General features: G+C 43.9%; 1 protein-coding gene across 4 annotated transcripts in view; it reads left to right on the forward strand.

The window, feature by feature from the left end:
- tln2b (talin 2b) overlaps positions 1 to 25,385 on the forward strand; it is an 81,996-nt gene that overhangs the window by 22,059 nt on the left and 34,552 nt on the right. For all 4 annotated transcript variants that reach the window (XR_011602526.1, XR_011602527.1, XM_070971714.1 and 1 more), the window contains exons 2-16: positions 10,892 to 11,065; positions 11,157 to 11,254; positions 11,446 to 11,575; positions 12,258 to 12,413; positions 12,881 to 13,023; positions 18,142 to 18,269; positions 18,579 to 18,642; positions 18,829 to 18,933; positions 20,664 to 20,819; positions 21,513 to 21,614; positions 21,718 to 21,794; positions 23,024 to 23,207; positions 23,728 to 23,841; positions 24,236 to 24,344; positions 25,019 to 25,227. Coding sequence is in view for 2 of the 4 variants with exons in the window: in XM_070971714.1 (XP_070827815.1) it covers positions 10,930 to 11,065; positions 11,157 to 11,254; positions 11,446 to 11,575; positions 12,258 to 12,413; positions 12,881 to 13,023; positions 18,142 to 18,269; positions 18,579 to 18,642; positions 18,829 to 18,933; positions 20,664 to 20,819; positions 21,513 to 21,614; positions 21,718 to 21,794; positions 23,024 to 23,207; positions 23,728 to 23,841; positions 24,236 to 24,344; positions 25,019 to 25,227 (1,911 nt within the window). In the remaining 2 variants the exon portion in view is untranslated. The remainder of the gene's footprint in view (positions 1 to 10,891; positions 11,066 to 11,156; positions 11,255 to 11,445; positions 11,576 to 12,257; positions 12,414 to 12,880; positions 13,024 to 18,141; positions 18,270 to 18,578; positions 18,643 to 18,828; positions 18,934 to 20,663; positions 20,820 to 21,512; positions 21,615 to 21,717; positions 21,795 to 23,023; positions 23,208 to 23,727; positions 23,842 to 24,235; positions 24,345 to 25,018; positions 25,228 to 25,385) is intronic.

Below are 25,385 nucleotides of genomic sequence, written 5' to 3' on the forward strand. Positions count from 1 at the left end.
TGTCACATTTTTGTGTATTTTTGATTTATTTTGAGTATATTTAGAAAGCAGGAAACGACAAGAACATCAGAGTGGTTTACACTTGCAAAAATGGATAAAAGGCAGTCTTAGAAAATGAACCAGTTTGGTTGATGTTCCCTAGAGTGCCCAGTAAAAAAAACATGCTTTATGAAAATTAGGAGAAAATGAGATATCTTTATCACAACAACCCAGCGGCAGTTTGATCGGTATTCCCTGGAAGGCACACAAAAAAGCACGACTCAGGAAAATAAATACAAACGGAGATATCTGTTTTGGCAAATGAACCTTTGACTTCGAACTCATGATATATTTATGTTTGTTTTGAACTTTTTTCTCCTTTTAATTTTTGATGAGGCTTTCTTAGAAGGAAAACACAGATGGTCACCGCTTTGGAGAGCATCACGCTTTTTGCTGTTACTATGAATGATTTCATTGCATTTAAAAACCTGATTTTCGCCCTTTTCTCGCACAGATATGCCCATGTACGTGAGACAAATAAGAAATGCATTTAGTTCATATAGCACCTCTCCTCACCTGGGGGTTGTAGCAGGAGAATATAGCAGAGAACTATCTGGCTAAAACCTGTCCGCCTTTGAGAAAACCTTCAGAAGAGACTTCCAATTTGTCTGCAGGCATCCTGCACGCAGCGTCCGCTTGAAGAACTTTCTGAAGTGTACAGTATTTGTCTGAGGGAAAGTTGTGTACGCCTTCTCCGGCCAATTTAAACATTTGATTCTCCAGTGCTTTTAGTCCGTGCTGAGAGAAAAACAAAGCTGCAAGGAATCGCGCAACGATACTGTGCTTGGAATGTACTCCCCAGTTAACTGAATGATGGAGTTTTTTCATTTGCCCTGGCCTTGCATGGTTTGCTTTCAGCTTTTGTTGTGCGCTCTAGATGTTAACCAATCATTCATCATTCTGGGAGGGAACACACTCCAGAAGGCTGTTTGGTTAATTGAGTGAGTGGAGGGAAAAGGCTCTTGCTTAAGTGTTCTCTGTGCAATCTGTGTCTCCCCGTCTTTGCACACGTACGTCTTCTTGACTGCACTGTGGGGATCAATGCACCAGTCGGCGATATCACAGACAGTTTCTCATTCTCACAGTGCAGCTCTCCACACAAAATGCTACATTATGTTTCTCTGTGGAACCTTCAACAAAGCGGTGAAGCTGAAGTGACACTTTCACAGAGAGGTATTTTCATTTTTCAGACACGCTCTATCAAAGTGAATCAAAGTCAACTCCCTCAATCTCTTTTTCTGCTCAACATTTCCATGTACTTGTGACAGGATAGCTGAGAGGCCTCCTGGATGAAACCGCGTATGTATCATCGTCATGTGCGCAGCTAAAGCAGCCCTTAACCTTGTCAAAGCGCTCTCTCTGACCTTGTCTGCTTGACATTTAAAAGCTGACTTTAGCTGAAATCCTTAAATCACAGCAGAGCGTACCCTACACCCAGATGACCCTGGAAGTAGTTGCGGCCGTGGACCCCGAGGGCAGTGTGGATGTGGCTGCTGCTGCTGCTGCTGTCCAGCCTTATAAGTCCAGGAAAAGGTGGGCACAGCAGCAGCCATGGCAACTGGGGGCAGAGTTGCTGATCTGGAAACAATGGGCCAACAACATGGCCTCTCCCTGAACCTCCTCTCATGCAACAACATGGTTTCACTCACCATCAACAGGGGATTTTATTGCTATAGAGATCATGGTTTACCATGTGGGTGAGTGTTGCCTTTTCTAGCGCTCCAGTTCACTGAGCTTGCTAAGAGGACAGATAATAGCACAATACATTGTGCAGGAGAAACTAATAGGAACTGCACTTCACAATTAAAGTGCTATGTCTGCTTGTGGTGTTCTCAGCTAAATGTTTGGTTTGCTTAAAGAGGCAGAACAGTGGATCTCTGCCTTTGTGTGTCAAGTCTCTTCCTTTACAGCATGCCAGAGGATAGAAAATGCTGATAGAGTCCCTCGGTGTTTCACACTTTTGGAGAGAAGCCAGTGTATGTTCCGTTCCACTGCTCTTGATACTGTAATCAGCATGCAAGTGGTAGTAGGCAGTCGGCTACTGAAGTATGAGAGAGAGGCTCAGTGCTGGGGAAGCAGTGCAGACCAGAGATTGGAGTTGCCTGATTTAAAGGACGCGACACTCCAGGCAGAATATACTGATTGTGGGAGCCAGAGGTGTGAGAGCGTCGTCTAATGCGCCTGCTCACAGCCCGCAGCATGATGATCTTTATGGTATTGAAGTCAATGAAGCCTGTTTTTTTTTTTTTTTCATTTGTGCATATGTGTGTAGTCATGCGCACAAACTCCCACATTCACCTCACCCTCTACCAACAGTACTGATTTGCTTGTGCTACAATCTCAGGCATGAACTCCCGCGTGAGTTAACAAAAGTTTGTGTTGTTCTTTTTTTGCTTTTTGTCAGACTCTGTTGTATCATAAAGTCATGTTTGGCAGGTCGCTCTTGCTAGCTGCTGCTTTTCACAAGGAAAGGCTGCATCAGCTTGATTTTGTTGCGTGGTGCCTGGAGACAGATCAGCGCTGAGACACTGAGAGCTGGGCCGGCATCTTAACTGTGACCTTTGAAACTGCGATGCAATGATTTCACGAGCCGAGTCTGCCCTGTTCTTACATATTCTTGCACTAATTACTGTCACATCTGAGGAGCTGTCTTAATCTCGCTGTGCCTGTCTGTCTGTTTGATAAAATAGCTTTTCAGTTATGTCATACTGTATTGCTGGTACATAGTCCTTCTACAGTATTGTGCAGTGTTGTAGGGAGGAGAAACGGAGGGTTTATTTTTGCTATCCTCCTTATTGAGTGACATGGCTGAAAGAACCTATAAGAGGACACTGTCTTTGATTTAATTAGATTTTGCGATCTACTGAAATATTTTCTATTTCGAGTAGGTTGTGCTGCTACTGGGAAATCATCTATTTTAGTATATGAATGTTTTATTGTATATGAGCTCCATCCTCTTTATTCTGTATTCCTTGATTTGCAAAGGTACTGTAGCATCAGTTTCTACATTTCAGCTGCTGTCTTTCATGCATATTCTGCAAGCAAAGCCGAGGCCAGAAGTCACACTTGAGGAGTGAGATTTGTCAGTAATCAGATGCTGGATCAAGGGCCAATGAGGATGTAGTGATGCTGAATTAGAAATAGTTATTAAATAAAATAATGTAATTCAGAAACATTCGCCACAGCTGCTAAACGCTAGCTGAAAAGCACATTTAATGAGCACGCCCCCTCTGTCTTTGTTTCATGCCATGAACAGGTCAGATACTGTGTTCATTCATTATTATTGGGAAATAATTCAGCCAGCTTTCCATCACCCCTCTTTGATTTCTGCAGAACATGCATAAGGCCAGTTTGTGTACATCTTCTTTTCATCCTTTTAACATTCCTGTAACCCACAATCCACAAATCTGCACCAGCTTTTGAAAGGTAGGTTCATTTCTATGTTAAACTGACCCTCACAAATCAAGTAAACCCCCATAAATACAGCAGAACGTGGACTCACCGCACTTCATCATATCTCCTCCTGTGATTTGTGTCATCCAGCAGTACACATAAAGTAGCTGAGCACACTTCACGGATAGCCCTCAGGTTGCATCTGAAATAACAAACAAACTGTGCTTCCAGGTCGGCTTCTCGACCTATGTCTACAGGTGCAAAACACATCTGAGAGGAGGAAGAAGAAGCTGAATAAATCATGCCCAGCCAGCCAAGTGCCAAAACTATCAATCACCTCAGGTTGTTCAGGGGTAAAAAGGTTTAAATGAAGCGGTCGTTTTGTTTGACAAAGATGTGAACTGCGACCTGTTCTGCCTGCTGTCGTTCACATGCTCATACTGGGGTTTCTGGTCCCTGAAACATTAGCTGTGGTACACCAACCCATAATGTCTGAATGCACTGAGTTTAGGCTTTATAGTAAGTGTGAGAACAGCAAGCAATGGCCGTCTTTTTGTGAGCAATATCTCAAACTGTAAGTGTGTGTTGGATGAGCTGATGTAGTGACTATAACCTGGTTGCTATCTACTGTGCTTGAGGTCAGGGTTATGTTACAGTGTGAACACTGATATACTTTATTTGACTTTTGTTGCCTGTTTTCCTTTAATACTGGGCTCAGTAAGGAAGTAAATGTTTTGATTATTTGCCAAAAATGAGAACTCTGTTGCATCTTTGCTGGTGTGAAACTATATTCTGGGGGTATTTATGCGGAAGAAATCCTTTCCTGTGTAAACCTACTGCAGCGTGTTGAGATCAAACTATCCATATGGCGTGCAGTGAGCAGTACATAATAGGCAAATCTGTGCAAGTTGAGTGGTTGAAAGCACTTGACAAGCACCTGTTCAGTATTTTCTTCTCATAATAGTCATAAATACAGCAGTTACATACCTTAATTATGTAGCATGGGATAGATATGTAAAAAAAAAATTCCCAATCCCATAGTGGGCTCACTGGTGTGATGACTGGTGATGTACCCCTCAGTGACAGAGAGTACTTTATGGTAGGTTCAATGTTTGACCTTTTTTTTTAAACTTCGTCTCTTTCCATGACCAAATCCCCTTCAAGCCTTACATTGACCTAGATGTAACTCTACACCTTTGCTTTCATGTAGTAATCATGGATGTAAGCAGTCTCCGTCTCTATCTCCACCCGCCTCTCCATGGCTCGCCTGCAGCTTCGACTCTGCTCATCAAACACACAAACCTCATCAGCAGCTCAGCTCTCTGACAAAACTGTGTTGAGTAACGACTGTGCTTTCTTCATCGAGCCATAGAAAGTGTCCTGTCAGCATTTGACATGAATCATCACGTAACGTAGCAGGCTAACGTTGGCTAAACACTTAATTGATTTGTTGTCAACTATTAAATGAATGAGTAACTAATACGTGCTCGGTTTGAGTCATTTTACAAGAGAAAAGTCAAATTCTCTGATTCCAGCGTCTTAAATGTGAATATTCCCTGTCTTCTTTACTCTTCTATGACAGTAAAATGCATATCTTGTGCTTTGGCTGATTGACCAAACAAACTTTTTGACCGACTCGCTGGCTTGTTCTTGCTGTGTGTCCGTTTTGAAGTCCACTACACTGAACTACTGACTTCAAACATGTTCCCTGTTACATATCATTATGTCTGGCATAGTTCTCAGTCAAAAACCAGATGTAGGCTAGTGGACCAGAGGCTGCGTACTGTGAAAGAGGTTTATGGTTTAAAATGTGGCAGATAATGATCAGGAAATCACCATGGGTTCAGTCCTTTGTTGTTTTAGGGTGATCTGCATCCATGTGTGTATAATGAAATAAAAATTTTTGAGCAGCATCTGACTGGGTCACCATTAAACACCGCTCCCAGTGAGGGACTGACTCAGACGCCGGGTCAACCCCTCAGTCGGTGCACTGGCTGACTGGAAGACCAGTTCAGCGGTTGACTGCCTGCAGCTGCTGGGTGGAGCTCTCCTCCTCTAGTAGCTCTGTCTGTCTCCATCTATTAGGAAGCTCATTCTTCACATCTCGAAATGAGGGGTGGTACATGCAGTATTGATAACTCTGTGCCTTGTAAGCTTCAGTGTATTGATGCCAGACAATCTAAACCAATAATATCTCAATAGTGATGCATCTGAGCCAAGTGCCTCCTCCACCCACTATTATAATGTCTCATTGTCCTGAAGTATTTGCTATTTGCTTTATAATCCTCAAGAATTACAATTTAAGAATAGAATAGATGGAAAAATAGGTGTGGGTGTTCTTGAAATCATCTTTCTCGACTAGGAAAGTGCTTCCATTTATTGCAGTGCTGTGGCTATGGATGCGTTTGAAACGGTGGTGCTGGAGGACGCTCTACTTCGCTGGATATTTTTAGTGTAAGAGGAGCTGCTCTCCCTCCCTGCGACAAGGGCAAGATTCATAATTTCTGTCAGTGTCTATACCCTCAGAATTGCATTACGGCGGAGTGTGTCGCCCAGGAGCAAAGCCTGTAGTCCAAAGAGTGGGTCATAGCAGCAAGGTGTGTGTGGCTCTGAATTCACAGCGTGGGTTTGATGCCTGTTTTTTTTTTGTTTCTTTTGTTTTTAATGTGGAATTTTTTCATCTCTGCAGCCACTTGACAAGCACTCTAAGTGAAATAATACCACGCAAGCCACTTAAAATGTGACAGCTTGTTCATAGTAATCCTGATGAACTTAAAATAGCGAGGGTCAGTCGTGCTTCATAATAACGTCCGGTGATTGCTGTGTTCTGCTGGAGCAAGGATTAATTAATTCATGAAACGTATGGAGGAAGTGATAAGGGTGGAGGTGAAAGCCTTTGACTTATTAATTATATGAATCGTACTGAGGTGGACTCCGGATTCGGTCGGTGTTCTTTGCAAGGAAATGAGCACAAGGACATCTTGATTTAAAAAAAAAAAAAAGAATGTGGTCCCTGCAAGGCATACGAAGGCCAACATCTGGAAACGGTACATGGAACAGAGGCCATGCTTAATTTTACATCTACCTTCTGAAAAGATTCAGTACTGTAATAACTGTATTTTTACTCTTTCTGCGCCTTCTAGAAAAAAAACAACCCTGCTCCATCCTTCACTCTTTTGGCAGCTTACAAATATGTGACTTTTTGCATCAGTGTGCCACAATCATATCCTCCTCATGTTATTAATATGGTGAAGGCAAGCTGACAGAATGATGTCTCTGTGGCCCTATGCACTACTTAGATTGCTGCCCTGGGCTATTAAATAGATGTATAATAATTTGCTTTACGTTAGTTGTAAATCAAGTGTGCCTCACGCTCATGCACGCGCACATAACGATGCATTCACGGTGGTTGATTAATGCCTACCGCTTGTGTACCGTCTGATTTACGATATTCAAATTAAGATGCGATGCGCTCAGAATGATTACATTTAGATACGGCTTTCACATCTGGTGGAAGTCACACACTTGACCTTGGCACGTCTCCCCAGTGTGGAGTGGAACAGAGATGGAGTTGCTTGTTTGCAGGAATTTGAACACGCAGATGATCATAGCATCAACCCTCGTTTGCTGCTCTGTGACCTGCCGTTGGACGTTTCTGAGGCTCCAGAGACACGCCACGCCGCGCCCCTGCAGGAAACTGACCTCGCTCAAGCCTTCGTTCAGGCGGCGACAAAAGGCCGATGTTGTGCTCGGAGCGCCGGGGCAGGATGTAAGGAGGAGAGAAAAGGAGGTGTGGTGTGCAGCAATTTAGCCAATTAGCATTTTCTCAATGCACACATGCTTTAATCCTGCTGTTCTCAACAGTCCTGAGAACTGCTGAGGTAAGGATTACCCTCAGCGCCTCCTTTCAGCGCCACAGACACACTACATGCTTAAATTAAACAATAATAATGGTCCACCAGGACGGAGATAATATGCTATGGTAAATGCCAATTCTATGTATTTGTGAGGTTAGTGAAGGCTGCAGCCACAGTATTTCCCTGCTGCTTCACTGGCTATTTAATTTGAGCTTTGGGGTTATTTTCAATTGCATCGCAGCTTGTTAAACTCTAATCGTCATTCTTTACAATACAACAGTAGCGCTCGCTTTAGAGGCGCCTTACTAATCTACCTTTTATCCCACAGTGGCTGTTTTTATACTTGCAAAATTGCTGCCAATTGTGTAAGTAAGACTAGAGATGTTTGCATCTCCCCTCCTGTTTTTGCTCACAAATGCTGCTTTAAAAGAAAGAGTCTAAAATATCTTGTTTATCAGGGAATCGTTGCTGTTCGTTCCCTGATCTCAGTTTAATGGACTGACCTTGAAAATCCTCAAGCAGTGTAGAGGGGTGGTTTAGATGTGGTGCTTTAAAAATAAGGAATCATATAGACTCTAAATTAGTTATTATTTTCCTTTCTACTTTAACTTCAGTTGCTTTCCCTTAGGTATTTTCTTTTTCTCAGTGCTCAACAGGCCAGGAAGGTTTTCTCATTCCTACCAGTAATTACATCAGAGGACTTCAGCTGTTTCATGTGTTTAGACAGCATACCGTGTATTTCACAAAATATGATGCCCAAATTGATTTAAAAGACAACCGTACAGTGACGTCTGCACAGTGTGGGTGACACGTGCAGTACAGTGATTGCCATTTGATTTTCTTGCATTGAACATGTCCAGAGTGGCTCTAAATAATGGCCGTGCCTCGGGGCAGCCCAGACACACCTCTTGCTGATCTCTTTTGCACTCTGCATGTCTTACATCTTCATCTCTAGGCTGCGTGAGAAACACACAGGCATTTACTGCGGTATTGATCGAATAAAAAAATTGAAGCTCCCCTGCATGGAGCTGTTGCACAGCGTCCTTGAAGGAATGTTATTCATTCTCATCCACACCCTGTTCTGCTCTCAAGGGTCACTCTGCTTCAAATTTGTTGTTCTGTCAGAGGCATTTGGAAGGCTGGTCCAGACAAACTGCTCAGGCCTGGAGCAGCACTGTGTGAGTTTCCTGCTGGGCCACCTCCTCGGTTGTTGTGTGACAGACTGGTGCAGTAATCGCAGCAGTTGTTGCTCTCGGGCTGCTGGTATTACAGTCAGTCATTAGAGCTGTATCCTCTCCAGATGGCTCCTGCCTTTCCTGGTCTCTATTGAATTGTCCATGTTTAGACTCCCCAGCAAGCTGCTCTTTGGCCATTTTCATGTCTTAATATTTAGAGTAGTGAACAAATCTAATTGGAAGCGGGGCTCTTTTCCGGCGGCGTAGTGATTGTCACGGGAGATAGTGTTTTGAAATGACATTTTTAGGTCTACCTGGTGATCTCAAGGGGTTAATAAAATAAATAAGATTCAACAGAGAGTAACATCAGTGAGCTGCTTCTCATCGCTCCTCTCTCAGACGTCGATCCATCCCTGCTTGTATGCAGAGCTAATGAGGAGCTGGCTGCATTGGAGTGTTTGCACGAGGATCCTTGTGAAAAATGTGCTCTCACACTACTGTAAGCTCGGGGATTATCATTATCCTCCTGGGTTTCATCATGTGGTTACTGCAGCACTTACCCTCTGAAGTGACTGATGCTATTCACAACAGATGCTAAAGTGACTGTTGCTTCAGCGGCAGACCGACAAATACCTGTTGTCAGAGCTGGGGGGTTTTTTTTGGCAGAGATCAACTGTCGAAATCCTTGAGAAACTTCTGCGAAAATACAGACATTTTCAGGCTTTCTATTCGGTGTGTGTGTGTGTGGACGTCGTTACCTGTGAGTCTACATTGTGAGCCTGCCGTGTTGTCAGTCTGTGGTCTCAAGCTGCTTGTCTAGAAGAGAGTGTCTGTGGAAGAGCTGGATGACAAAAACTCGGTGGGGCTTCTCTGCCAGCCTGCATAGAGGAGAGCTCATGCGGCGCCATTACCCCTTCCTCTTTGTGCTTGTCTTTCCCACTTTGTATGAAGAAAAACTCAGGGAAGCAGAGTCGCTATTGGAGAGGAACACATGGCCATGACAGAGCCACAGTCACAGGCGGGCTCATTCACCACTCCATCATTACAGAAAATTTACTTCTCAGACTTTCTCTGCTCCGGCTCAAAGGGGGCCTGTGGATGAGCTGCGAATCCCGAGCACAAAAAAACTCTTTGTTTCCAAGTGTGGCTGAGATCTGAATCGTGTCAGTGTGACGATTTGAACTTTTGCCTTCACATCCAGCCGTGGAGAGGAAGACCCAAATTCTTTTCATTTTGAAGTAGAATTTGGAATATAGTAGGAACGATTAGTCGATTAATTGATTAGACAATCTGTCTGCAACTATTTTTATAGCTGATTATTGATTCAGTGATTTCTTTTTAATTGCTTCTAGTTCCTCAAATTGCTGATTTCTTAGTCTTCTGTGATATCAGACTAAATGTATTTGCAATTTCTGCCAATAGATCCCCCTAAATCCTACACACTGGACCTTCATGGCCAATATGCCAAACTGTTTTTTTTTAAATAGTGACGGGCATTTTTCAGTACAACCTGATATTATATGAAGCGATTACCTGATTAATCAGCTCATGGAGAAAATGGTTTGAAGGATCATTTATAATGGAAACTTGATAACTTGAATCATATCCATCTTCTCTAGAAGAGATAAGTCAGCCTTGATTGTGCCACAGACTAATTCTTGTTTGCAAAAAACTCCATTTTGGTCTATATAATGTGTCTAAATACAAGGCAGGGAGCCTCTCGGGTGTAGATGGCCCTATTTATCACGTTCATCCCTTTCCTCCTTCAGGCCAAGGTCAAGGAAGAGGAGAAACGCTCTGCAGCATCAGTCTCTTTCCTTTTTGTGTGCATACGAGAATCTCAGAATACCTGACTTGATTCACCCTAATTGCAGTATGTGACAAAACACCCACTGATTTGCTTCACCGTGAAGTCTGCTGCTTCTGGGGGAGAGTGCAAGCCAGGAGAAGAGCGAATAATGATGCGGCGGTGGGATGTCATTTTCTCTGTTTTGACTCGGCTCCTGTTATTCCTGACGATTAGAGAGATTTGCTCTTATTTCCCTTTTTCTGCTGAAAGGTTGTGTCGCTTGCCTTCGTTCAGCTAATTCTACACACGCTGCAATCAGGCAGAACCTTTCACTCGAGTAACCCTTTAATATCAGAACAGCAGAGAAAGAGGAGTTGCCGAGGCAGCGGTACGACGTAACACACATTCAGTTTCGCATGTGAAAATGTCCCCAAGGACATGATTGCAAGGATTTCACTCTGTACTTTGTGTTGTATTCTGCCTCTGGCACTTCCTCTTCACAGTCTCAAGCATGATTGTTGTACGAGAGGATATTTTAATACATTTTAATAACAACCTATAGACACCGGCCGTAACATTTATTTGGGATAATAGCCAGGAGTTTGACCTCACCATGTTTCAACCTCTGTATTTTCCAGGTGTGTAGGTCGGTGAGGCCATTATACTACCCACCAAGATGGTGGCTTTATCGCTAAAGATCTGCGTACGCCAGTGCAACGTGGTGAAGACGATGCAGTTCGAACCGTCCACGCCTGTGTACGATGCCTGCAGAATCATCAGAGAGAGAGTCCCGGAAGCCCAGACAGGACAAGGTTGGTGGACGGTGACTCAGAAAATGTCCTTTACTTAATGGAAATCTATAGGGGATTACATTTCCATGCTGTGTTTCACTTTGTGTTTCAGCTTCAGATTATGGCCTCTTCCTCTCTGACGATGATCCCAGGAAAGGAATCTGGCTGGAGTCTGGAAGAACCCTGGATTACTACATGCTGCGAAATGGAGTAAGATTAAGTCATATAGTTAGGGGTGGAGAGCTGTCAGTGTCACTTACCATCTCTTTAAGTGATTTGAATTTTCAAGTGGGAAGTGAGATGTTTAAGGCTCCCTGCCTGCTGCGAGCGACCGCAGTTTATCGTCCAGAGCATTCGGCCGGGTTGTGGTCGTCATTGTGCTCCCTCTCCTGTTTTCTCAGGATGTCTTGGAGTATAAGAAGAAACAGAGGCCGCAGAAGATCAAAATGCTGGACGGCGCAGTTAAAACAATCATGGTGGATGACTCAAAAACAGTCGGGGAGCTGCTCGTCACCATATGCAGCAGAATCGGTAGGTGATAGTCTCCAAGTCCTGCTAAAATGAATCTTGTCAAGCCCTCGTCCGACGCTTGAATTATTCATCCTGCGTTTTATTTTTAGTCCGAGGCATACCACTTGACCTCATACGGAGTTGTTATGTTACTGTCTCATTATGTGCCCTGAAATTCATTTTTCAACAGCAGCATTTGTTAAGCACTTCGGAGCATTCATGTACGCTTGATAAAGCCCTAATCGCTTTTTGTTTAGAGCACAATGGGCATGATTTATCAAGCTCAAACAAGCTTATTTCTAATAAATGCTGAAGTGTTCTTCCTCAGGGCCAGACCGTGCCATCCTTGCCTGTCACAGAGGTGTTCCCTAAGCAGTATATTTCAATTATAATGGGCTGCTATCAAGCTCAATTGGGTGAGGAGGAGAGGGATGTGAGTCTGGCAGATAGCTTTATTGGAAAATGTTTGTTTAGAGTAGGTCTTTCTGCTTGGCTTCTCCCCCTCCTCGGCTCCCATTTTAGTTTGCTGGCTCTGTACCAGCTTTCCTTCACTTGTGTTTCAAAGCCCAGAGAAAGAGATAAAAAAAAAAAGGAGAGAGAGCGCAAGGGAATTTCAGAAACATTTTCTCTGTCACAGCATTAGTTATTATGCTGGTTTGAGCCCCCCCACCCCCACCCCTCGGCTAACTTTCGCCCTTTTCAGGAATCACCAACTATGAGGAGTACTCCCTCATTCAGGAGATGACGGAGGACAAGAAGGAGGATGGAATGGGGACGCTGAAGAAAGACAGAACGCTGCTGCTGCGAGATGAGAGGAAGATGGAGAAGCTGAAAGCCAAACTCCACACGGACGACGACTGTGAGTGCGAGCTTGCAGTAGCCTCCAGAGGCGTTGTTGGTATCTTGATGGCTTTGCGCCCGTTTCTTATTTGCACATTAATGAATCTGACGCCATCATCCGGACATGTGCTTTATCACTCAAGTCTAATTTATTGCGTGGACATATCAAAGTTTAATGAAATTACCACTGTTATCTTTTCCCCAGAGGACACCAATTAAATTTTGAAACATGTGAATCCATATAAATCGCCCTCCAACTTTGACTGAAAACTGGCTTTCGTCTCAGCAGAAAATCATGCAAATGACGCCGTTTATGGCCCGTCCAGATTTCCACTTCCCCATGAATAATTTCATAGATTGTCTGCTCATCTGTCGGACGTCTTCGAATCCGACTCCTGGTTAATTTCACCGTCAGCATCCTCCATGTGAAGTGAACATCTGTTCATTTCAGTGCATGTGATAACAGTGTGTGTATTGATTGGGCAGTGAACTGGCTGGACCACAGCAGGACTTTCAGAGAGCAGGGAGTGGAGGAAAGCGAGACTCTGCTGCTCAGGCGCAAGTTCTTCTATTCGGACCAGAACGTGGACTCGCGGGACCCTGTGCAGCTAAACCTGCTCTATGTTCAGGTAAACCAATTACACACAACTTTTACTGCTGCTGTAGCAAAAAAAACAGAGGAGAGAGAGGACGACATACTGTGCTCCTACTTTTTTTGCTGTTGCAGCCCAACGTGCAACATGAGCCCCAAGCAGGCTGGCGTGTGAATTACCTTGCAGTTTTTTGGGGTGTTGTTTTATCTAAAAATGTTTTAAAAGGAGACACAAGACCAGTACAAGTAGCCTCAGTAGCTGTGTTGTAGCATGCATCTAATGTTTGGCCTTGCCTGGACAGACTGAAATGTAGGTGGATCAGATGACATATTATCATCTTCTAAAGCTATCAGACATCCAGCAGACGTAGCATTAGCACACATTTGGAGTCGTGTTTGTGTCCACCTGCTGAACACAAGTCCGACGTTCACTGTCCATTTAGCCGCGTTTTGGTCTTCAGCAACTCCTTAGAAAAGAATCCGGCTCTTCAGCTGCTAAACGCTATGTTCACCAGCTGGTCCCTATCCATGTCCAAGTGTTGTTTGGTGCTGGGCAGGTAGCGTACCGCAGGTTTATGAGAGCATTTCCACTGAAATCAGCTGCTGCTTTGGCTGCACAGTAAATCTGCAGGGATGTAAAACCAAAAGAAGGAGCTGAAAGAAGCTGAAGTGCTCCTTAGAGCTGAGTGGAAGTGCACAGTCTGCTGGTAGTTCTCTGTTGATTTGACCCCTTTCACATTATTTATTGTTTTTTGAGCCACTGTTAATAGAAAAATATTGATTAATGCAACTTAAAGTTCCTCTTTGATTCCCACCATCACACTCCTCTTTTCTTTATCGCCCATCGTTGCGCTCTAACCTTGACATGGCCAGATGCTTTAATGTGGCGATTAGCTTCGCATCATCATCCTACTATTCTTTGTATTTTGACTCACCAATCAGGGATTCTGTGTGGCTGACGAGCTTATCGATATGATAGTATAGTAGTTGTTCATGAGGCTGTGAGTGGCGTCAGTATCGAAAAACTTCCGGTTGTTTGCAGCTTTGTCCAACGTTCATCATGCGTCTGGCCTGAAAGAGATAAAGTTTGGCTTTGTGAGGTTACGTCTGGATGACGCGGCGTCTATTTTCTGAGTTAGTTTCTTTCTCTGCCTCTCTGCGAGTGTGTGTGTGTACTCAGCAGTGCTGGTTCTACCAGTTTTGTAAACCGAGGGAGCCCTGCTGACTCTGAGGGGGGTTCCCTGAGGGGGGTCAGCTGAGTCCAGTACGGCTCTACTCAGGGTTTGCTCACTGCACACATCACTGCGTTCACATTAGCCCCCACAGCCAGGGGAGGGGAGCTCCCCACTGACACCTGGACTCACACACACACACGCACACACACACACACACACACATACAGATGTATCTTATTGAGAGCATGGGAGAGAGTGAATATACTTACAGAAATGGCTGCAGCATATTGTTTAAAAGAAACACTCTTATAATAAGACTGTTTCATGCCCTCCCACACAAAATCTCTTAGAGATCATGTCTGAAATATATGTAGTCCCTCGTGTTTGACTCTCTTCTTCCTTCCAATCCCTGCTGTGTTGGGAGTTCCTGAATCTGTTCATAAAAGACACTCTGCCACCCACCCTCCCTGTCTGTTCCTGCTGCTCTCCTCCCTTCTATCTGTCTGTTCCTCTTTCGCCTCTATTTTTCTTACCCTCCGTTTCCTTCCCTTCCAGTTCGCCTGTCTCCACTCCCTCTCCATCTCCTACACACTCTGACATAATCGCACACATCCCCACCCTGTTGCCCTGGCACACATTACGGCACAGTGCATATCATGCTCTCCTCTCAACACAGACTCATATTTCCTTTCACAATAACAACCCCGCCCCCTGCCCCCGCCTCCTTTTGCCTCTTTGTTGCCCTTCCTCATCTGTCTTTCCCTCGTTCGCTCTCTGACACACACTCGGATTGTTACACAGGCAGATCACAGAGGCTCCTCACACGGCAGCGGCTCTAATTTGTCACTGTGTTAAAAAGGCCAAACAGAGCCAGAAGAGAGATCTTTAGCCGAATGGAACACACCCCGGGCTTTTCCTTTTTTTTCTTTTTTTAAACACAGCTTATTATTCCCTCCATTTCCCTCTTTAGCATTCTTCAACATTCACAATTCCTTCAATCCTCAGAAACCCGTTGAGTTATTGAATTCAGATGCTGCAGATGATGACATTATTGCTGGCATTTCTGTGACGGAGCATCCCTGCGAATCGGCGATGATCTCAAACATTTTTAATGATTTGAAGCTTCCATGATTTCAAAGCCGCCCCCACACACACACACACACACACACATGCGTACACGTAATGGGAGCTCTGCCAGTAACAGACTAATCTCCTTTACTACTCGGCCACTCCCTGGCTGTCATGTATTTGTGCTAAGGCCAGGATAAACCTCTGTAGCTATAGCATCACCCTGTGTGTCCTGATCTGCTGCTTCTACTTTTGCTCACTTTAGTTGATTCTGAAAGGATGCTGCTTGTACCATGAGACAGCGCAGTCCAAAGCAAGGACAGAAATAACGTGTATCCTATTTAACCAAGGACCTGCTGTCCTGAAGAATGTTGCATCATTACATCATGTTTTTTTATGATTTTTGCTTTATTGAAAAAAGAACATTGGAGGAAAAACAGTGAAGGTTGAATGTAGTATTTCAACTAAGGCTGGTCAGGTTTAGGACTGTAGCTAACTGAGCCACCATGATGCCCTCAATTAACCTTTTTTGAATTTGTCTTCACAATGTGTTGTCTTGCTCATGAAGCTGTTCAATATACTGTCACTCGCTGATTTATCAGAGACCGTCCTGATCGAACACTGTGTGCATTTAGCTGCTATACCATATCCCTATGTCAGCATTTATTTTTAAGGCTGTGTTATGGTGTGTGCTCTGCTGGGCCGTGCTGGACTAGTTGACCTCAGTGTTGTTGCCTCAGGCTGTATGTGTCACAGCTTCTGATGTCTTGTGCTTCACTTCCACTCATGAGGCTCTATTAAAATGTCCCTGAACCAGCGCCTGTATCACTTTCCATATCCGCGATGAGAAATTCAGGGTCTGTCTTCACTGTCTTGTCTTGACACTCTGTTGTATGGCCAGTCCTTATCGTATGGCAAGTAGAGACATGTCCCCGTAAACTGGCTGCTTAATCTGAGGTGTGACCATAGATTTGGAATGATTTAGCCAAATGGTAAACTTTACTGTACTGTATGTACTGTAGTTACCATTGAAGCTCATACAGTATAAACTGAATAATATAATGCATAGTGTAAGCAAAGCACTGAGTATTTTGATGTGCCAACAGTCCCATTATTAACCTGAGCCTTCTCACTTTACTCTGCTGATAAAGTCCTATAAATTTGCTGCCTCATCAAAGAGCAAAGCCTTTTCTGCCCACACAGACAGAGAAACTGGTTATTTACCTCCTCTCAGAGACTAGCATCCAGATTGTTGATCATCTTGGTGTCCAGCATTTCCGGACCCACCTTGGTTTTTTGGCTGCCTGGCCACTGTTGCATTTACCACCCTGCTGGATATTGGCTCACTCACCATATTACCAGTAATGGAAAACCAGAGCAATAACTGATGATATGTATCCTTTGCATTACCGATACTACACTTTCACTTTCTGTCATCATATCATTTGTTTTACTGACAGTTATCTCCAGTTAATGACACATCTGCAAAACCTGGATGAGGTTTTTACATCCAGCAGTATGCTGACTTCTATCAGTGCTCCAGCTTGCACGTTTGAGTTTCTCGAAAAAAACAGGGTTTCTGACACTGTATTCACATATGCAACACATGAGGATAAACACATGATAATAACATACTAAACTCTGGAACAGCCTCTTTCTAGGTCTCAGGGCTTCTAAGGCTGTTGACACCTTCAAAAGACACATCTTTTCACCATTGCTTTCTTACCTGACGGCTGTTTCATCTTGTCTTATCCAGTTTTTTTTTTTATTCTACTTTATTGTATTGTATTGTATTAATTCTGAGGCTCTTGAAAACTTAATATTTTTCCTAGATTACTGGGGCCCTCTGATGATCTGCATCCACCAGGAAGTACTTTCTTTAAAGCTGAAACTTTTACATCCTGTCTCGTTACGTCACAGCGGTGTCATCTTGTGAACAGTTTGTGGCAGGGTGAATGGCATGTGTGAGGGCTAATTTTAGAGTGTCTTCTTGTATTCAGTAAGCGCTTATGTACTCCACTGTGAATTGCACTGGGGGAAAGGCTTGATTGTGAGTGGAGGAGATTGTTGTGCTCATTACAGCAGTAAGCTGCTGCTTAGTTTTTCATTGATGTAATGCGATGTAAGAATGGGTCGAGTCCATGCCGCGCACCGTTATGCTAATGCTAAAAGCACCAGTGGAGCCTTTCTCACTGTCTGCAAGGCCTCTCAGCTTTTGGAGCCATTAATTTTGCAGCAGTGAACTCGAAAGAGGGAATGAGAGAAGACTGGGAGATGCAGAGCTGACTGCCCCCTGGAGAAAACGGCACACACTGACAACCATTTGAAAGATGTCAACAAAGGCTTCACCCTTTCCATCTACCATAATGGTGAAGATAATGTAGACAGCCTGCCTGAAAATGCATTGAAAAATAAGTGATGTCTCAGCAGCACCAAACGAGCTTTTTTTTTTTTTTTTTGCTCAGTGGGAAAAAATAAACATTTTTTAAGATTCCTCACCGACATATTGAGGACCATTCTGTAATGCAGATGGGATATTGTGAAAGGCTGATGCATTTGTGTAATGTGTTTTCCTTTTTAATAACACGTAATGGGCTGTGATGACAAATTGTGAGAGCTGCTGCATTTGAAAGCCAGCAGAACAGCGTTTATTGTCACAAATAAATCTTATTTGGCTCCCCTGTGTCGATGAGTCTCAGTTATGATGTTCCTGCTCTAGAAATACACTTAGTCATTCACTTAGAAGACATCCTCTCTGAAGCCACACTGCATTCAAAGCACACAATAAAGTCTTCATCACGGTGCTCTGTTGGGTGAATTTTGGATAATTCTCGTGCCTTTGTAGTTCCATCCATTTCCTGGATGTGTGCTTCTGCCTTTCCCTAACCCCCCTCTCATCATGTCTCCTCCAGGCTAGGGATGATATATTGAACGGATCCCACCCTGTCTCCTTTGATAAAGCCTGTGAGTTCGCCGGAATCCAGGCTCAGATCCAGTTTGGACCCCACGTGGAGCACAAACACAAGCCCGGATTCCTCGAGTAAGCTTTTCCGATCCGAAACATGCATTAACACCAACATTCACAATTGCTCTGTATGGTGGGTTGTGCTTTCATATGTTCAGTTCACAGCTGTGGCTATACAGTGGTTATCTCCTGCTTCAGCACAGGCTGTTGCTTCAGGGATTTCCTCCAGTGGAAAGCTCAGGGGTGATGTCAGCTGTTACAACTGTTTTCTGACATGTAGGCAGTAGGACAAGTATGACCTCATATGCAGAGGTATTTTAACAGAGAAGGAAATGCCTGTAGCGCAAAAGGGTAACCATGTAAAAATGTCATTTATCTCCACAGCCTGAAGGAGTTCCTACCCAAAGAGTACATCAAGCAAAGAGGCTCCGAGAAGAAAATATTCCAAGTATGTACATTGCATCGCTCGAATGTTGCACTCAAAGAAAATAATGTGTTTGAAACTGCGGGTGGCCCATGGGAATTATAGTAATTTGTTCTCTGCTGAAAAACATGTAGATCACATAACGTAACACGGAACATATGTAATGATCAGTCTGAGGGGGAGGAGACGTAACTGATGTCGTTTGTCCAGGATCATAAAAACTGTGGAGAAATGACGGAGATTGAGGCGAAAGTGAAGTACGTGAAGCTTGCCAGGTCCCTGCAGACCTACGGAGTGTCCTTCTTCCTGGTGAAGGTAAGAGCGACAACCACGCCGATTTACACCCGTGCACAGAGTACAGTGCAATGTAACCATAATTGATGCAAATGAGGAAGACATGAAAATAAAATCAGAATTCTCCTCTAATAATTGCTGAGATATGTCATTTAAATATCACGTCTGATTAGAGAAAACGGGCACGTAATGCCTCTGCACTAATGAGTGGCAGCTGCGATAGAAAGAGGCTCTGTGATGTGCTGTGCCGTCAAACAGGTATGAAAGCCTGTTGAAAACACCAAAAACCCCATTATCACAACAAATCAGAAGCTTCAGCGTGGAAGCTCGTGCGTTTGCAGGTCAGCCGCACACTCGGTGCTGGGAAATACTTGCGACAATAGCAATTCTGTCCTGTTCTGCTTTGGCGAACACAAAAGTGGAATGGAAGTGCAGTGTGCGAATGGGATGAAGTCACATCAGCAGGTATTATAAGAGGTCTCAGACAGCAGCCCATTTGGTTCTGACCTTTTAGGAAAGGGTGGAAAAAGAAGAGGAAGAGTGCAGTTTTCTGCTGGGGCCTTAATGGACGATAAATGGAATGTTAGTTAAAGCAGACTGCAGGGTTCGGATTATCTTTGTGTGCGAGTGTGTGTGCGTATGGAAGGAAGAGTGCGTGTTCGATGAGGGGATGCAGTGATGGAGATTTCAAGACTGTTAAATAATTCACTCCAGCTGCACTCTCCTCTTGATGCTAGCAAAGGCAAAAGCACAGACCTGGCTTTGTTGAGGCACATCTGAGAGTTTATTGTAACCTTCCATTTCTCGTCTGTCAGTCTTTAATCACTGCAGGTTCTCGGCCAGCAACCCTTTTGTTGCCGTAAACTTCACAGCAATATGGAAATACTGCACATGGAAAGTAAATAAGTCTGTGTGTGTGTTTGCTGCAGCCATGCGTGCAGGTGCTTAACCTCTAAACCCCCCTTTCTATTGTCATGTCATGTCTTTTTCGCTAGCAGATTTTCCCCAACAGTACCCAAGGTTGAACATTGTAAAATGATTAATACCTCAGCTGCCCACTTCAGATTAGAAAGTCAAACTTCCTGCTTGAGTACAACCTTGATAATTATGACGTCCAAGTAACATAACCTGAAACAATGGAAGCTTTTAATAAAACTTTGTATGAAGATATCGTGGACACTGGGATAATGTTATCAGCCCTTGTGAGCCCTGAACCCAGAAGTGGTTCCACTTATTGGCCTTTGTGCCATTCTCACAGCTCTCTGTTTTGACCCAGTAAAAAAACAAAAAAAATAAACAATAGCCCGGAGACACATAATCTACGTATTTTGAACTCCCCCGTCTCTACAAACTGCTAATTTCTGTGTCGTCCTCTGCACCCCTGGAGGGGCGCCAAGTGTAGGCTCAGTCTCTGAAGTGAGCTGTAATAGATTTTCAGTGGGCAGAGAGTGGAGGGCACTGGAGCTGGTCAGGCAGAGAGCTGCTGGAAGCACCATGCTGTGTGCTGACAGTGACTAAAGCCTGTGGAGACCCTGTTCAATAAAGCAGCAGTTAAACAAGCCTGAACTCTGCTGGGTCAGTTCACAGCTGCCCTTTCTCCTCCTCCACTCGGGACTTTTAAGCCACGGACACAGCGTGTGCAGAGCAACAGCACCGGCAGAGCGGCACAACGATTTTGCGCCTTGAATGAATCATCTGTGTAGGTGTTTAGCACCGACATAAATGTTGTCTGATGTTTCTTTATCTGACAGGAAAAGATGAAGGGTAAAAATAAGCTAGTCCCGCGGCTGCTGGGGATAACCAAAGAGTCAGTGATGCGAGTGGATGAGAAGACGAAGGATGTGGTGCAGGAGTGGCCTCTGACAACAGTCAAGAGATGGGCTGCCTCCCCCAAGAGCTTCACCCTGGTACTGTGTGCCTCTCTGCATCGAGTCCAAGCAATACTTGGAGAGTCAGATGTTACACACTCCTAATCCTGTGCACATATTCACTTATTCTGTGCATGTTATCCCCCCCCCGAGTTTTCATTTTCACAAACAGCATCCTAAAAATTATTTAGACCTCACACTCCCAATATTGAATATTTTCAGCGTGCTAGCCAGCTATTTCATCTGAGTTAACAATAGATGCCCGGGGAAGAATGTGCAGAATTTGGATGTATTATTTATCTGAAAGCGTTTTCAATTTTCTTTACCAGCTGTTGGCAACAGTCTGTTTTGCTCCCATATTGGAAAGCAGCACTCCATTTAAAGATTAATAGATTATGCAAATTGTAAAAATACTCCAAGGTATATTTGCCAACATTGATTTAAACTAAAAATATTCACCCTTGAGTTCGTGTAGAATGCTTTGAAGTGGGTTTTGAGATTGACTACATGTAATTTTTAATCAGCCCCTTGACAGGGTGCATCACAGCAGCCAGTCAGTTGTACTTTTCACTAAGGGTCGAAATAATGAAGGTGTTGACAAGAAGCTCAACCAGTGAGACATTTTTTTTGTGTGTGAACACACTGTAAGGATCTTATTAGGTATTCAGTCAATGCGAGATAGATGTTAAATAGTTTACCCTGATTCTCTGCTGTCTCCACTACATTTTAAAGGATTTCGGAGAGTACCAGGAGAGTTACTACTCTGTCCAGACTACAGAGGGAGAGCAGATATCCCAGCTTATTGCAGGATACATTGATATCATTCTCAAAAAGGCAAGTAATTCAAAAATGCATGTAAAATTTGAATACATACAGCATACATCTACTTCTCCATCTAGCCTACTTTGTGCGCTGAGCTGTTGCTCTTTTTCAACAGAAGCAGAGTAAGGACCGTTTCGGCCTGGAGGGAGATGAGGAATCCACCATGCTGGAGGAATCGGTTTCCCCGAAGAAGTGGGTAGCACTCGTACTGTGTTGCACGCTGACCACTCTGATTGAGCCAGCACAGTCTAGTTATTCCTCATGAATTTAAACCTCACTGTTTAATTGTGCATGTAATTACGTTTCTGCCTGCTCAGCATAGTAACCCCGAGAGAGGTAATGTGGGAATGAAACATAAAAACAGCACGTTGATTTTCAAAATAACACTAACACCGTTGTCGATAGTCCGGAATACAATTCGTTAAATTGCTTCCTCGGATGATTTTTGTTTTTGCAAACCTAAACACAAAACCTGCTTCAGGGTGAAGCCACTAAACTATCATTTTGTTCTCCAAAAGAATGCGGCATCATTTGGAAGCGAGGACGCAGGTTAAGATATCATCTCGTCGGAAGCTGTTTTATTCACTAACTCTTATCTCTCGGTTGGATGCTGTCTCTCCTGATTTTCCCGGTCTAGCTCAGTGACTGACGGAAATGAAGGTAATGCTGATGGACCAGGGCTCTATCACGCAGAGCATGGAAATTTGTTGTCACTGGAAAACCACATGGCTCTCAGTGAAACCACTCTCTGGCAGAATGGGACATCATATTCCCGCTGCTTATGGGCCAATTGACTCATGTTGTGGTTCTCAGCACAAAAACATAATTGCTGCCTCTCAAAACAAGCCATAATTAACCAATGGAGTCAGGAGCATCTGTTGAGCTGGGCAGGAAAACAGACATTTTTCCGTACATTATTCTTTCTGACAATGCCTACTCACTGTGGGAGCAGTTGTTAGCATGATAATTGTTTTAATTATGATTTTGTAACAGTTGCATTATCAGCTTGAACAATTAGCAGAATTTAAAGATCCACAAGTGACTCAAAGGAAAATATTCGTCTGTAGAACACCTCAAAGGGTTAGTTTGCAAAGTACAGCGTTCCTGTAGAGACAATAGGATAAATAGGATCATTTATAATAGATCTGATCATTTTCATAAGCATAGACGAGCATATGAAAAGCACCATGAACATCATCACGCAGTCACCAACCCTAAATCAAACTGTTAATGCGGTGTTTCACTTTATTTATGTTTGTACTGCACACATGCTTTAATTTAGATCCTTAGTTTTCCACGTTTTTTCCACGTTTTCCACATAGCCTGAAGGTCACAGGTTGGAATGTGTCTGCACGATTAATGTGTGTTTGTGATTAATTATGAAATTCGTCCCCTCCCTGTCTCTTTTTCTCCTGTCTAAGGTCCACAATTTTGCAGCAGCAGTTCAATCGGGTGGGTCGTGTGGAGCATGGCTCAGTAGCACTTCCAGGTATAATTCGGTCTGGCTCTATCGGCGGCCCTGACACCTTCAACATGGGGACTATGCCCTCTGCGCAGCAGCAGATCACCACAGGACAGATGCACAGAGGACACATGCCCCCACTGGTGAGTGAGAGCTTTTTCGCTTGCGAGCAAATTTAGTGTCCTGGACAAATATCGCATTCCCCCTGTGTCACCATATTTTGACATGAAATTGTCGCATCCAACCTTGGACCAATCTGTGCAATTAAAATACCATGTGTGAACCAAAAAAATGACGGAGGGGACGAGAAAATGAGAGCTCAACATAATGGCTCAATTTTTTTGAATATCAGAACAGTGTCGAGACCGTTCTCGCATTTTTTATGTAAATCTGATCTGCGGCATTTGAAATATTGCTTGTGGTCCCTCTTGTCAGCCTTGAACCACAGCGAACAATATGAAGAGGGCTGTGAGTGAGACCGAGAATGAAAAGTTCCTCGTCCTCACACTAAAAGCCTGTCTGTCTCCTGCGGTTTATAGACATTAGATTACAAGAGCATTTCACAGCTTTGCACCAACATGCAATACATACATATGGTCTATTTAGATTGCTTTTGGTTAGTCATTTGCACGCTGTGTGTCTCTGTTGTTTGTTATTGTCCAGAGTCTGGCCCAGCAGGCCCTTATGGGGACCATCAACAGCAGCATGCAGGCTGTGCAGCAGGCTCAGGCTGACCTGGGGAATGTAGATAATCTGCCTCCCCTGGGCCACGACTTGGTAAGTCTCTTTTCTACTTACTACACAGTTTTTAAAAATATCTAGATAGATAGAATACTCCTCCACATCCCATCATTTAAAGCAACTCCAGTTCCACTTCTCCAGCTCTTGAGTTGCGCTTTCTGATATCACAGCCTCTGGTTTTGCAAAGCAAAGAAAGATTCGATGGAATTAAAAATTCACAGCACATCAAAGTCCATCATATTTCTCAAATATAATTAGGACACATAACTGGCTGTAAATATGGAGGTTGTATTTCATGCCCGAGCATTTCCAAAACTGTAGGTGTTGTACAGCCCTAGTCCTTTAATCCTGCACGAGAAAGTTTATATGAGCTGAAAATCACCCACTGTGATGAAAGCCAATAGCTCTCCTTTCCCTCCTCCACCGAAAGGCATCCAGGGTTTGGGTTCAGAACAAAGTGGATGAATCCAAACATGAAATCCACTCTCAAGTTGATGCCATCACCGCTGGAACAGCATCTGTGGTCAATCTCACTGCAGGTGAGTGCCCAGGAGAATACTAAACAGCTAAAGGATGGAACACGCTATCGTTTTCAGTTTTCATTTATTTCTGCACCAGCATTCTGCTTTATGAAGTACGGGCCGGGCAAAGCTCTAAAGGAAATTGCCCTGTTATTAAAAATATTGTTTATCTTTATGTTATTGTAACCCCAAGGTGGGAATCAATAAACATGTTTTCCAGGTCAGTGATGATGCACTTTTAAACAAGGGTGCATTCAGGGATATTTTCCCTAATAAACATTCCGGCTGATAAATAAATCTTGAACTTGTTGTCCTGAACCTCAGCTTACTTCCAGTGTGTCTCTCTCTGCTCCCCGTTTTACTTGGCACAGTGCCAGTCAGGCTCCTGCCAGCCTTTTGCAGGGTTTTAATCTTACCTTGCCATCTGTTTGGTTGCACTTATTCCCGTCACTATCTGCTATCTAATACAAAGTTTTTCTTCTTCATGGCCACTTGCTCCATCAACGTGCTCATCTCCGTGGAACCATTTCAAATGGGCTCTAATTATGGCGCTGACACTGATGTGTGCGTTAAAGCATGTGACACGCGAGCTGCCCTGTGGATTAGCTAAATCAATGTGGCAGCAGCACAGCAAATTGAGATGCACAGCAGAGGTGTAGTTTGTAATAATGATGGCCATCCATCCTCCGCAGGTGAGCCCACAGAAACCGACTACACAGCGGTGGGCTGCGCCATCACCACCATCTCCTCCAACCTCACGGAGATGTCTAAGGGCGTCAAGCTGCTAGCGGCATTAATGGACGATGAGGTGGGCAGCGGACATAAGCTCATGGGTGCTGCCCGCATGCTGGCAGGAGCTGTGTCAGATCTGCTGCGATCTGTTGAGCCTGCAGCCGCCGAGGTGAGAAGCCGGCTGATTATTGCACTGACTTAGCTTTATCCTCCACTGTAATCCCAGTAGCCACAAAGCCATGCGGCCTTGAACTGCTTTTCTTTTTATCAGTGTCCCAGTGATGATGATTTTTGATCCAGAAGCCTGTTTTAGATAATTCACTGGGG

This window comes from Chaetodon trifascialis, chromosome 10, assembly GCF_039877785.1.
Source record: "Chaetodon trifascialis isolate fChaTrf1 chromosome 10, fChaTrf1.hap1, whole genome shotgun sequence".
Classification (NCBI taxonomy): Eukaryota; Metazoa; Chordata; class Actinopteri; order Chaetodontiformes; family Chaetodontidae; genus Chaetodon; species Chaetodon trifascialis.